The sequence below is a fragment of the Neophocaena asiaeorientalis genome, unplaced genomic scaffold (genome assembly GCF_003031525.2).
Source record: "Neophocaena asiaeorientalis asiaeorientalis breed wild unplaced genomic scaffold, Neophocaena_asiaeorientalis_V1.1 scaffold134, whole genome shotgun sequence".
Classification (NCBI taxonomy): Eukaryota; Metazoa; Chordata; class Mammalia; order Artiodactyla; family Phocoenidae; genus Neophocaena; species Neophocaena asiaeorientalis.
This window is the reverse complement of record NW_020185339.1, coordinates 24567650-24582323: the sequence shown is the minus strand read 5'-3', so window position 1 is coordinate 24582323 and position 14674 is coordinate 24567650. Positions and strand designations below refer to the sequence as shown.

The 14674-nt window shown below is 37.8% G+C and overlaps 1 protein-coding gene and 1 pseudogene across 1 annotated transcript; both read left to right on the top strand.

Moving 5' to 3' along the window:
- Window positions 1–857: 857 nt before the first annotated feature.
- Window positions 858–1796, top strand: LOC112394419 (olfactory receptor 9K2-like; annotated as a pseudogene).
- An 11581-nt stretch (window positions 1797–13377) lies between these two features.
- LOC112394380 (olfactory receptor 9K2) lies at window positions 13378–14376 on the top strand. The gene has a single exon (XM_024737164.1). The coding sequence runs from the start codon at window positions 13435–13437 to the stop codon at window positions 14374–14376; it is 942 nt and encodes a 313-aa protein (XP_024592932.1). The 5' UTR covers window positions 13378–13434.
- The last annotated feature ends 298 nt before the right edge of the window (window positions 14377–14674 follow it).

The following is a 14674-nucleotide window of genomic DNA, read 5'->3' as shown; positions in this document are numbered from 1 at the left end:
TACTGAATTGAAGCAAAGTATTACAGATAAAGATGAATCTTAAATGATAAATTGAAATTTAAGGAAGTGTCCTTTTCTTAGTACAAGTTTATCAGATTTTAATATTTTTAAATCACAGATGACATCTCACAAAACATCTCATTTGACAAGGTAGAGAGATATAAATAAGTGTCAAGTTATGTTGTGTTGTAATTAACCCTAGACTTGAATTCAAAATATTTCATCTTGAGTCCAAACTCCATTTTTAACCAGGTGTGTTACCTCAGGCAAGTCAAACTATCTCTAATTTTCCTTTGGCCATGTGTGTAAGCTTAATGGAATAATGGATATGAAAGTATCATGTCAACTATAAAGTCTTTTTATTTATTTATTTTAAAATTTTTATTTATTTATTTTTGGCTGCATTGGGTCTTCGATGCTGTGCATGGGCTTTCTTTACTTGCGGCAAGTGGGGGCTACTCTCCTTTGCGGTGCGCAGGCTTCTTATTGCCGTGGCTTCTCTTGTTGCAGAGCATGGGCTCTAGGCACACGGGCTTCAGTAGCTGTGGCACGAGGGCTTCAGTAGTTGTGGCTCATGGGCTCTAGAGTGCAGGCTCAGTAGTTGTGGCTCGCTGGCTCTAGAGTGTAGGCTCAGTAGTCGCGGCACACAGACTTAGTCGCTCTGTGGCATGTGGGATCTTCCCAGCCCAGGGCTCGAACTAGTGTTTCCTGAACCAGCAGGCGGATTCTTAACCACTGCGCCACCAGGGAAGCCCCTAGAAAGTCTTCTTAAATGTGAAGTGTTATTTGTGAGAGCAGAGAAAGAGCAGAAACTTTACTTGTTGACTTTCTCTTATGCCTTTAAGCAGATGTTTGCCATGGATGATAAGGGAGGAGACAACCATTCAGAAGTGACTGACTTCATTCTTGCAGCATCAGGGTCCGTCCAGAGCTCCACAGTCTCCTCTTCCTGCTATTCCTGATTGTTTATGGGATGGTCCTTCTGGGAAACCTTAGTATGATTGGCACCATTGTGACTGATCCCCGGCTAAACACACCAATGTATTTCTTCCTAGGCAATCTCTCCATCACTGACCTCTCCTACTCCACTGTTATTGTACCCAGAGCCACGGTCAACATCCTGTCTCAGAAAAAGACCATATCCTTTGCAGGTTGTGTGGCTCAGCTGTTTCTTTATGCACTTTTCATGGTGACAGAGGCCTTTGTCTTGGCAGCCATGGCCTATGACCACTTCATTGCCATCTGCAACCTGCTCCTCTATACTGTCCGCATGTCAAGAAGTCTCTGTATCCAGTTGGTGGCTGGTTCTTATCTCCGTGGCTGGGTCCGTTCCATTCTTCAAATCAGTGTAACATTCTCAATGTCTTTCTGTGCCTCTCGAGTCATTGATCACTTCTACTATGATTCAAGCCCAATTGAGAAGATCTCCTGTTCCAATGTCTTTATCAATAAGATGGTGTCACTTGGTTTGGCTATCCTCTTTATTTGCCTACAATAGTTGTCACTGTAGTATCTTACATGATATTGTGTCCACAGTTTTAAAGATCTGCTCCAGCAAAGGAAGGAAGAAAGGCTTCTCCACTTGCAGCTCCCATCTGGGGGTTGTAAGTTTGCTCTATGGGACTGTCTCCTTTGTCTACCTCACACCGCCAAATAACCCAGAACTTCGTAAAGCGGCTTCAATATATTACATTTTATTCACACCTATGCTGAACCCTTTACTCTACTCTCTAAGAAATAAGGATGTTAAAGATGCCATGAGAAAAGTCGTATGGAAGAAAAAAGTTTTACTCTAAATATACTTCCACTCGACTGTTTCTTGCATCATTTGATTTTTGTCCTCCGAATCTCCTAGACTTATGCATTTAAAGCTCAGGTTTTAAAAAGAATAAAAGCAAAACCAAAAACCCTACCTGTTTTATTCAACAGCATTAATAATATCCTATAAAGAATGCTACAAATTCACTTTTCACTATTTACTTTTCATTTTTCCTCAAGGCAATGTTAAATCTGAAAGTTCTGGACACCCATGAAAATTTGCTGTATTTCTAAAGAGATATATTTCTCACTCTCCAGGTAATAATATGCATGTAAATGGAGAAGTATAAAATTGTACTGTTTCTCTTCCCTGTATGCCTAAGTAAAATTTAGAAAATACCTAGTATAACGATTCACTTGGAACCTGTGTGACCCAACTTGTTTATATGCAAATGACAGAATAAACGCTAGTGTTGTGTTGTGTTTTTGATGTCATGTCAAAGGTGTGAGGACACGTGTATATGATGAAGAGGGAAAGGAAAGATGAAATAACCAGTGATCTTTGTGGAATTAAAGGGGCCAAATAAGAAGAAACATGAGAAGACTGCAATGATTTGGTTTAAATTATGACATCTTTAAATTATGACATTTTGGCTTTCCTTGAATGGCACAGTCTTCTTGCTTTGCTCTCAAATGATGAGAACATTTTATGATATTTATGATGTTTTACAGCTCATGCCCTCTATCTTTTGGGTAATACAAATTATTGGTAGTGAGTGTGCAATTAAGGAAAGCACTGTGTTGAAATAAAGTCAGTTTGAAAATCTCAGTTAAAAATATCACAATCCCGGGCTTCCCTGGTGGCGCAGTGGTTGAGAGTCCGCCTGCCGATGCAGCGGACACGGGTTCGTGCCCCGGTCCGGGAAGATCCCACATGCCGCGGAGCGGCGGGGCCCGTGAGCCATGGCTGCTGGGCCTGCGCGTCCGGAGCCTGTGCTCCGCAACGGGAGAGGCCACAACAGTGAGAGGCCCGCGTACCGCAAAAAAAAAAAAAAAATCACAATCCTTTACAATAACCTCTATGGATAGCTGGATTATATGTAAATGTACATACATATTTGTGTGCATGCATGTGTGTGTTTGTCTATGTATGAGTGTGTTTGGGTTATTTGAATATGGGGTAATTTTAAAATGTGATTAGTCCTAAATATCAGATGTCAGTTGAGAAGGGAAGGGTGGTTAAAGCAGCATCCCACAGATCTGATAGGTATTAAGGGGAGCCAAGTTCTAGAGAAAGTCGTGCCAGAGTTATCATCTTTATAGTTGATATAAGTAATGCTTTAGTTAAACAATTACAATGTCTAAGTCAGGACAACATTAAATTCTAGACAAGAACTAAGCCTAAGAAATAAAATATAATTACCAGTTTTGTCCGTCTTCTTGGCATTGTGAAAACCTAAAATATGGATCTTTGATTAGGTCTTCTATTTTTCTGTTTTTGTTTAGATAGCAAAGCCTCCTATGATGAATGCACAACTGCATACATCTTTATGGGTTAATGTTTATTAGCATAAGAGGTTTGAGAAATAAATATTCTTATTGAATAAAGAGAGAAGCTAAGTGACAATAAATCAAGGTTATATTTATCTCCTTCTCCCTAAACCTGTGGATCTACCATTTTTCTTGGTGCTCAGATTCTACCATTCTTCTTGATATCCAGAAAAATGTCATTTGAGGGTAGAATACGAATCCAAATCAGCTTGGGAAACTGAGCTTTGGCATTGATTATTGTAAGTCTGGAAATACTCTTTTTAGGTTTAGGTTTTACTTATTTCCATTGCATGTCTATTACCCTTAGAATGTCACTCTTTGATGTATCTAAAAAGTGTGGGTTATGAAGGACTATTGGGAAAAGACAATCAAATATTGAATAAGAATATAGCCTAGATTAATTTGCTTTAGTTTTTAGCCTGGTGGGTTATATTTCCTGTTTTGTAGCCATAACAGATTACAGTATTCCTGTGTATAACCTCAAAAGTGGCATTGCTTAAATCATTCCAAATGTTGGAAGAAATCCGGGAAAGCTGAAAATCCAGGCAGATTGCTTTCAAACGTGTTAAATTAAGCTCTCTTACTTTCTTTTAATTGTCATAAACGTTTTTCTTGGTAAATTTTTTTCTGGGTTCACAGGCCTTATATGAAAAGTAGTGCCTAATTTATACCTCTCTTGTTACATGTGCCATCAAGATTCCATCAGAACAACCCAGTGTCTTACCAAACTTTCGTTGGCTTTTATTGACAAAGTGTGTTCTTTTTCAATGATGCACGGATTGCTTACAAAATGTTGTCACATTCCAAGGGAGTCTGAGGATTGTATTCTGCAACATGTACATCATACGTCGTTACTTTGAGAGGACTTGAAAACTGTATCCACATGGAGAAGTGTTTCAATAGGGATGTGATCTTGAGAGGCTGAAGATTGCATTAGACGTCTCAAACACTTAATTTGTTTGTACTGCATTGTCTCATCTTCCCTGGTTACAGATTTTTGGACATGCATGTATATTAATTGTCCTATAACATCATGTGCTGTATTTTGTCTTTAATTTTTTTGATTGTTAATGTTTACCTAATGTTTAGTGTATTGATGCAGAAATTTGGTGAGGGTGTTTATACTAATATTTTCTATTGCCAGGATACTAAGATTCTCTGACTCACGTAATTGCAAATGATAATTCAAAAATTCACAAATGTAAGTTAAAATTAGTAATTTAAACATCTGTTGGACAAACACCCAAAGCTTGCCCCATTTGTGTTTCCTTAGGATAATTTTAACTCTTATTATGAGATTTAAATTGTTGTGGTGATTGGAATAGCTGAACTGATTAGATATTGCAGAAATGTTGAAATTTGAATATGTATTGGACTGTTATTCTTACTCTTGTGAAGTATGAGATGTCACTTTATCCTATCCCATAATATCAGTATAAGTCATAAAATCAATAAAAAATTTTGAGTGTGCATAAGCTATTATATAAGTGATCTCAGTGAGTACAAAGCTACTTACTGTTAAGGGCTGGAGAGGGAGGGAGGGGAAAAAGAGAGAAAGGATGGGATAAGAAAAAAGCAAGGTATCCTGGAACTGAAAAGAGAGTCCATTTCAACATCATTTCTTTCTTTTTTTTTTTTAACATCATTTCTTTTTTCTTTTCTTTTTTTTTTTCAGTTGAAGAACAGATTTTCTTTTCCTTTCTTTAAAATTCTTTTTCAAATTCTTTTCCCATTTAGGTTGTTATATAATATTGAGCAGAGTTCCTTGTGCTATACAGTAGGTCCTTGTTGGTTATCCATTTTCAATATAGCAGTGTGTACATGACAATCCCAAACTCCCTAACTATCCCTCCCTACCACCATTCCCCACTGGTAACCATAAGTTCGTTCGCTAAGTTTGTGAGTTTGTTTCTGTTTTGTGAATAAGATCATTTGTATCCTTTTTTTTTTAAAGATTCCATATATAAGTGATATCTCATGCAACTTAATATCATCAAAACAAACAACCCAATCAAAAAAATGGGCAGAAGACCTAAATAGACATTTCTCCAAAGAAGACATACAGATGGTCAACATCATTTCTTAATTATTCTAATTTGTAAAAATAAAAGACAAACCCCCCCCAAAAAAAAGACAAACCTCCCAAAAAACTTTAATCAAAGACTAATTTTTATATTTCTTACTTTTACAGAATATGACTTCTAGATTTTAAAAATAGTTTCTTCTTTCCTTATCAACTTGTAAACAATCATTCATTTATTCACATTGTTTGGCACTGTGATGATGGGTATCAGTTTCCTCAATTTCATGTCTCATAGTTAGGTTTCTTTAGTGGCAACCCACATAACTGAACTTTGGATGACTTAAGCAAAAGATGAATAATTAGATATATAAAATTTTCCTTTGCTCTGGTGGCACATACACAATGATAAGGCTGGAGAAAGTGAGTCCCTAGGCAGCATTCTAGGAAGTTAGAGAGTGAAAAATAGACAAAGAACCTTCAAATAGGATCCAATAGTGTGACGTTGTCAAACGTCACACTATTAAAAATATTTACTTCAAGAAATTTCAGGCTCTTTGTCCCTCTGCTGGATAGTTCTGAGACAGGGTCTAAATAGCTCTAAAAGTCCACAAAATGTTTGGGCATGTACTTTTCTTCAGTGTTTGGTCACCCAAAAATTAGACACACATATTTAAAGAAGGTTTGTTGGAAGGATTTCAGTTCATATCTTACTCAAGAGTATCCAGCCTTCTCTTCATTCCAGTGACTCTTTGTGAACCAACTCAGGTGTATGAATTGGGAGATGGGTATGATCTGAATCATGGTGGCTCAAGTCAGCTTTCTGTTGACTGGAGAGAGCTAATCTTTCTTTCTCTCTCTCTCTCTCTCTCTCTCTCAGAAGAGTGTCCACTTTCTTTATTCCTAGATACTTCATGATTACCTAACCTTAAGTGGAGATTACTATACCACATCCATCCTTTGGACTAATAAACCAGAGTTGCTACTATTATGTTAACCAAATCTTCCTTTGCTCTGTCAGTCAGAGGCCACAGTTTGAACTCTCTCATTCCTCTATTCTCACTGATATCAGGAAGGCCATTTTTAAGTTTAATGTCTGCCACCAACATCCTTAGAGAGAAGCATCCCAGCTGCTTTGAAAGTTGCTGGCTGTTTGCTTTGTCACTGGTGAAGGGAAGGTTTTCTGACACCTCAGGGGCATCTAACCAGGATATACGAGACAAGAACTTCTATGGTTAATCCTCCTTGGCACTGCTATCTCCTGAAGATATTGAATTTCTTTTTCTACACTTTTCCCAAAGTGTTCTAGGGTCTTAACTTCCTTTAGAGATATCCAGTATTAGTTAATGAATTGTATTCATCAACCCAACCAACTATTAGACTTTGACATATTTACCTGAGTTAGCACACTAATTGTCAAAGCTTTGGTAAGTAAGAATTCTGCCCAGTATCTCCCTCCCCCTCAAGTAAAAGAGCCCTAAAAATTCATTCACACCAAAACACTTTTGCTAATATGTATCCAAAAAACACTCATAATTTTAAGCCAGGCTTCCACAAATTCTGCATCTGCCTTGGAGCAGTATTCATGTCTCAGCATGCTGGGTTCTGGTGATAATAATCAAGCTCATAAAATGAAAATGATAAAAGGAAAATGAGGAGTGGAATGAAAGGGGAATTAGCTTCTTCCTTCAAGGGAACTTCCCCAGCTAAAGGAGTAGCAGCATCTTAAAGTGAGCAGGGAATAACTCTGTCAGGAAGGTAGGTCTGCTTTCTTGTGCAAAGGTGGTTGTGGCAGAGATTCCAAAATGTCAGAATTTTGAAACGTTTTAAGTAATGTTACAAACCTAGGAATCCTCAGTTAATTGTATGAGAGATATTGAAGGAATGAATCAACATACTTTGTGTTCAGCAAACCAAAATATGTACACTCTGGGTTTAGTTTTCTGCAACTTCATATCTGCAGCTGTAAAATATAGATTATTTTGTTATGGTGACAAGTTCCCTGTCTAAAGAGAATTTAAGAATCTGACCTCAATTTTTGCTTTAATTTGTCAGAAGTACTCACAGCATGTTGCAGTCTTTGAATCACCCTTGCCATAATTACATCTCATAAAGGTAACTCTACTGGTCCATCAGATTCTTGCTTTCAGTGGGTATATGATTCCATTTAACTGTGTGGTAAGTTATAGACATTTTTGCCACAAATTATGCAAACAGCTAGGTTCTATTCTTAATATAAAATAAAGTTTCTTTTTCTTATATCGTATTTTTGGCCAGATAAGCAATTAGGTCCAAACCCTAGTTTTCCCTGAAGCAATTACATCCATTCATTCCCTGGAACTGATTTTGAATATCTGTTTAAAGTTTTGGATACAAGTAACAGAAACTTAGTTAAGTAACCTAGGCAAAAAGTTATTTATTAGAAGGGTAAGGGTATTGGTTAACACACAGAATTGATAGGAAGGCAGAAGTTTCATGTTTAAAACAGGGTAAGACCAAATACATTGCAGAGAACGAAGAAATAAGGTGTATAGGAATGGTCTGGCAGGGATCCATCTGAAAAAAAGTGTCAAAAGTTGGAAATATAAACTTCAAGTAATATCATTCTCTGAGTCACGCTGCTAAAACTTCAAATTCCAGTAAGGAAGCATTCTATTGGCCTTTCTTTGGTATGGGCCTGTTTGCCAAGGGAAGATAAGACACCTAAATTGAGTCCAGTAGACTGTATCAAAATGGAATTTCCTAATGCCCCCAAAATAAATTAAGTGTTATTAAGGAAGGGGAAATGGAAACCAGAGAGCAAAAAAGCAATACATAGCCACTATACAGTTTGTATCTCATGAAACAGTTCATGAAAAAGAGACAAGATTTTTAACATATATATATTCATTCTTTTTCGGATTCTTTTCCATTATAGGTTATTACAAGATACTGAGTACAGTTCCCTGTGCTATACAGTAGGTCCTTGTTGTTTGCCTATTTTATATATAGCAGTGTGTATATGTTAATCCCAAACTCCTAATTTATCTCTCCCCTGCTCCCCACCACTATCCCCTTTGGTAACCGTAAGTTTGTTTTCTATGTCTGTGAATCTGTTTCTGTTTTGTAAATAAGTTCATTTGTATCATTTTTTTAGATTCCACATATAAGTGATATCATATGATATTTGTCTTTGTCTGACTTACTTCACTTAATGTGATAATCTCTAGGTCCATCCATGCTGCTGTAAATGGCATTATTTCATTCTTTTTTATGGCTGAGTAATATTCCGGTTTTTTGTGCTTTTTGTTTTGTTTTCTCTGTGTGTGTGTGTGTGTGTGTGTGCGTGTGTGTATACACATACCACATCTTTATCCATTCATCAGTTGATGGACATTTAAGGTGTTTCCATGTCTTGGCTATTGTAAATAGTGCTGCTGTGAGCATTGGGGTGCATGTACCTTTTCGAATTAGAGTTTTCTCTGGATATATGCCCAGGAGTGGGATTGCTCGATCATATGGTAACTCTGTTTTTAGTTTTTAAAGGAATCTCCATACTGTTTTCCATAGAGGCTGCACCAAATTCCATTACCACCAACAGTGTAGGAGGCTTCCCTTTTCTCCACACGCTCTCCAGCATTTATTGTTTGTGGATTTTTAATGATGGCCATTCTGACTGGTGTGAGATGAAAGTAAGCACCCCCGGCCTTCAAAGCCAAACTTTCTGGAGGCTCATCTCCTCATCTTCCTAGCACAGGAATCCTGTGCTGGGGATCCTGATATGAGCCTCAGACCCCTCCTCGCTCCTTGGGAAGAACCTCGGCAATTGTAATTAATCTCCTGCTTGTAGGTCACCCACCTGTTTGTGGGTCACCCTGGAGTATGGGTCTTGGCTAAACCGAGGCTCTGCCCCTCCTACCCTTCTCGTTGTGGTTTCTTCTTGATACCTTTAGTTGTAGAAGATATTTTCTGGTAAGTTCTGGTTTTACTTATAAATAGCTGTTCTGTAAATAGTTGTAATTTTGATGTGCTCCTGAGAGGAGGTGAGCTCGGAGTCTTCTTATTCTGCCATCTTGGGAATTCTCTGCTCAAATTGCTTCTGCTAATACTGGTATACCCTATTAGGACTCAACAAATGTCTTATTCACTATTATGCCATATTGCACTAGTGCTTTGGTGCAAGGCACTCACTTTACAAGAAGAGAAGTAAGGTGACGCACTCGTACCCATGAAAGTCAACAGAATTATCACGCAGCTAGTCAAACAGAGTCATATGGAATGGTGGAATCACTTATTGAAGACTCAGTTGTTGAACCAACTGGCTGGCAATACTTTACAAAGTTGGGTTATTGTCATCCAGGATATGGTCTGTGCTCTGCATTCAGAACCAACTTATGAAGATGTTTCTTTCCTAATCAGACTATGGTCCAACCACAATGGGTCCAAGTGGGAATGCCAACCACCACTATAAAACCTACTAACCCACTCTCAACATTTTTTCTTCACTGTCTGAGACGTCTGACTTTGCTGAATTAGAATACCTACTACCCAACAGACAGACGATTTTACTAGGGGACACAGCAATTGCTCCTGCCTCCTGGGCATACATTTCACCGAACTACAGGTAAACAAAATGCTTTGTGTTCTTTTGGGTAACTGATACTGATTAGCAAAAGATATTAATAAAAAGGAGAAAAGGAGGAGTATGGTAGTGACCCAGGGAATTTTCCACCATGCCTCCTAATACTAATATTAATGAACAACTACAGCAATTCAACATGACAAGACCACAAGGGCTCAGATCCTTCAGCAGTGAGGTTTGCATCACCCCACCAGGTAAACAACTTTTGGACACTGTGGTTATTGTTGAGACCACGGGGAATATGGAAAGAAAAATACCAACTATTGCCTTCAACCAGTTGCGCATGTAAGGACTTTATGAGCCACCATTATTTTCTTCCTTTTTACCTATTCTCCTTCCCTTACTATGTTACAACATGTATTTATGGCAGTTAGCTTAATGACTTAATTTATATCAAATACAAATTAGGATTTTCTTGACTGATATAAAACAGTTTAAAAATAATTTTGAAGTGTATATAATGACTGTTGAGAAATTAATACATGACATCTGGATAAACAGCAGCCACGGCTCACGGGCCCAGCCGCTCCGCAGCATGTGGGATCTTCCCAGACCGGAGCACGAACCCGCGTCCCCTGCATCGGCAGGCGGACTCTCAACCACTGCGCCACCAGGGAAGCCCCCTGGATAAACATCTTTGAATCAATTAAAGTTACAAAGTGAACCTATCTTTAGATATAGTTAATCATTATCTATCCTTTACTTAACCAATTAGGGAGCACTTACTGGGCTTTGCTGCTGTACTCTTTATTATCAATTATTATTGACACAATGTATCTAAAGAATAAATATGGAGAGTTCTGAGTGAAAATGAAATGAACTTTACGGCTAGGAACAAAATTTCCCTATAAGTTATGTTTCATAATATAATATTTCCTTTCATATCTGTTTCTATTTGCCGACCAAAAACTTTGCTGAAATGATAAATTGAAATGCTCCTTTTCAGTGAAGAAATTAAGACTGAAAGATGGTTTTGGTCCCTCCCAAAGGATTCTCACAATAAGAAAACAGCTCTTGTATGTATTTTGACTCCTATTAGGCTTAGGCTCCTTTTTGTTCCCATTTTCTTTCTTTCTTTTCTTCTTTTCTTTTTAAAATCTGGAGTCTCTGTGTTCCTCAGGGACCTTGGCTCTGGAGTCTAGATATCTTAATAACTAATTTATGCTTCTTTCTTTCCCAGGAGGACTATCTCCCAGAAGGTGAGGGAAACCTCAATGCTGTAATTATTTGAAAAATGTGCATTGTTATGTCAAAACCAAAGCCATTATAAATAACCGCTGCTGGTATTTTGGCAGATTATCAGAGACTCCAGATGATTCAGGGCCTCTGCCTGGATATCTAAGACAATCTATTTTCCTTCTTAAAAGCGTTCAAGCACCCAAGAATGCAGGAGAGAGAATATCCTGCAGATTGATTCCTCAGGTTCACTTTGCATAACCACAGAATATAATTCCTGGAAATATTTCAGAGTTAGCCCAGCATCATTTGGAAAATTCACTTGTTTCTCTTTTTACAAAGAATGATAACATTTTCCAGTATCAACTTCTAAAGGAAAGGAGAGTAGTTTATATAGAGCAATAAGGAAAATAAGTTTATTTTCTCTATGGGAAGAATATGAAACTGGGATAATGAACACACCTTTGGAAAGTTTTTTTGGGGGGAAGGGGTTCATTTGATCTTGACATAATGATTTTTCATTACTTGTAGTTGTAACATAGTCATTAATTAACTTTAGGTTTACTCTTTCTAGAATTAATAACAAGACAAAAACATCAGAATTCTGCTGCTTCCTTTTACAGAATATGACAAATTACCCAACAATATAAGGTAAGAGTAAAATTTCAAACGTGAGTTTTTGACAAATAATAAATCACAAACCGACTACTTGTCTATTGGCTACCCTGGGAAAAACTCTCCCTTTTCCAGGCATAAATGGCTTCAGTCATAAACTTATTAATATTGGAATGAGTTTGATAGGAGTAAATCTCAAAAATTCAAATGATCTGTTTCCTTGCCCCTAGGCAAGATTAAGGAAATATAAATAAAATATATGATTTTTCAAAAAAGATTTCACAACTACTTTAGTTTCTTTTCACTGCCTAAGTAGCTTATACTTCCTCAGACTCTAAGTATGATCTTTTTAAAATCTTGCTCCTTTATAAGTATTTGAATATTTAATTTTTGATGGAGTTGGTGCATAACAAAAATGTATCATGAAGACATCATGCCATTTTCCTGGAAGTCATCTTTTTTTAGGCAAAATATTACACTTCTCTCAGATTTCTTTATCAAAGGTGATAGATATCACACAGTGATTAAGAGCATGGATTCTGGAGCCAGGTTTCTTGGCTTCAAGTTCCAATTCTGAGCCTAGTATGTGGCTCTCAACATATATTATTTCCTGGTACCTCATTTTCCTTACTGTAAACTGGGGACTATAATAGTACTCAGCTCACATTATTGTTGTATGTATTAAATGAGCTACTATGAAAGCATTTAGAAAAGTAGCCTATAAAAGGTGCCGCATAATGTTTGCTATTATTATTGTTGTCTAAGGAGAGTCATGCATATAAAGCCCTGAGGGGAGAGAAAGAGGGACCCGGAGTTCAAACTCTTGCTTGCGCTGTCTAGTAAATGAACTAATGATGGCTGTGAAGGTTATATCCAGGGTAAATAAGAATTCCATCAACGATTTCTTCATATGCATCTTTTGTTTAGTATCCATTTCTAAAGAAATTCTTCTGTCTAGTCAGTGTAAGGCTTTTTCTTTAAAAACTATGAGCTGTCAGCTGGGGAAATGCAGGGAAATTGAAATTTATGAAAGGGGTTTGGAGGCTCATATGGAGAAATAGCATGCGAATGCTAATAATTTTTGTGCTTGGCCGTGCACAGCTTTTTCTTTGTAAGCATATAACTTACATCGGAATCGAAAGCTTGCATTACCCACAAAAAGTAATTGCACCTTGTAAGCAGTCTTAAAATTCAGTCACTTTCTTTGTATCTGCTGGTACTTAAGCCCTCCAAGCTAAGTTTTCCTAAACTAGACTGACTACTGAAGCCCCAATACCTCTAAACCCAGACACCAAAATTGCTTAAAAATGTCATTTATTGAAATATTTGTGCTCTCTCCCAATCACTGTTTCATGACATTAAATTTATTGCATAAATCACGAATTGGAAATATATACAGAAGTGACACTTGCAAATGTGAAGATTATTTGGATGAAAATGCATGGCATTAGACTCAGAGGAAAAAGCTCTAGTTCCACCACTTGTATGAATTAGGACATAAAACTAACCTTTTGGTTCCTCATCCGTTGCAGTTGGCTTAAATTTAAGTCACTGCAATTTTTAAGGTTAAAATAAATAATGATTTTAGAATAGCTTTGTGAATACTAATACTGTAAGAGATTATTTGTAGCTAGGATGAAAGCCAAGAGTTCATTTGTTTATTCTGCCTTGTGCCTCTCAGCAGGTTTCTGGCATGGCTGACAGGGGAACAAGCAACCGCTCAGAAGTGACTGACTTCATTCTTGTAGGCTTCAGGGTCCGCCCAGAGCTCCACATTCTCCTCTTCCTGCTATTTCTGCTTGTCTATGCCATGATCCTTCTAGGGAACGTCGGCATGATGGTCATTATTATGACCGATCCCCGGCTGAACACACCAATGTATTTCTTCCCGGGCGACCTCTCCTTCATTGATCTCTTCTGTTCATCTGTTATTGTACCCAAGGCGATGATCAACTTCTGGTCTGAGAGCAAGTCCATCTCCTTTGCAGGCTGTGTGAGCCAACTCTTTCTCTTTGCCCTCTTCATGGTGACTGAGGGATTTCTCCTGGCAGCCATGGCTTATGACCGCTTCATTGCCATCTGCAGCCCACTCCTCTACTCTGTCCAGATGTCAACACGTCTCTGTGCCCAGTTGGTGGCTGGTTCCTATTTTTGTGGCTGCATCAGCTCAGTTCTTCAGACCAGCATGACATTTACTTTATCCTTTTGTGCTTCTCGGGCCATTGACCACTTCTACTGTGATACTCGCCCACTTGAGAGACTATCTTGTTCTGACCTCTTCATCCATAAAATGGTTTCTTTCTCCTTATCTGGCATCATTATCCTGCCTACCATCATAGTTATTATTGTTTCTTATTTGTATATTGTGTCCACAGTTCTAAAGATACCCTCCACTGAGGGACGTAAGAAAGCCTTCTCCACCTGCAGCTCTCACATGGGAGTCGTGAGTGTACCGTATGGTGCTGTATTTTTTATGTATCTCACTCCTGACGGATATCCTGAGCTGAGTAAAGTGGCCTCATTATGTTACACCCTAGTCACTCCCATGTTGAATCCTTTGATTTACTCTTTGAGAAACAAAGATGTCACAGAGGCTCTAAACAAACTTTTGGAGAAGAAAAGTACTATTCTGTGATTATTCTTTCTCTTCCACTAATGATGCTGTGGCTGTTTATTTTGTACTCCTGGCCATCAATGAAATTTATTCTCTCGAGTATCATAAAAATATTATTGAAAGCTTTTTAAGGTAATGTATCCTTCCCATATATTACTTTTTTTTTTCCATCTGAGACATTGTCAATCCTAAATGTCCTGGATATTGGAGATGTTCTGGACATTAGAGAAGCATTTTTCAAGGTGAATCTTCACACTGATCTCAAATAACATTTCATTTCACGGAATTGATTTCTATTTCTTTTTATGGCATAGTGCTG

Bases quoted from the DNA above. Each gene is read 5' to 3' on its own strand.
- LOC112394380 (XM_024737164.1), top strand. From the start codon at position 13,435: ATGGCTGACAGGGGAACAAGCAACCGCTCAGAAGTGACTGACTTCATT.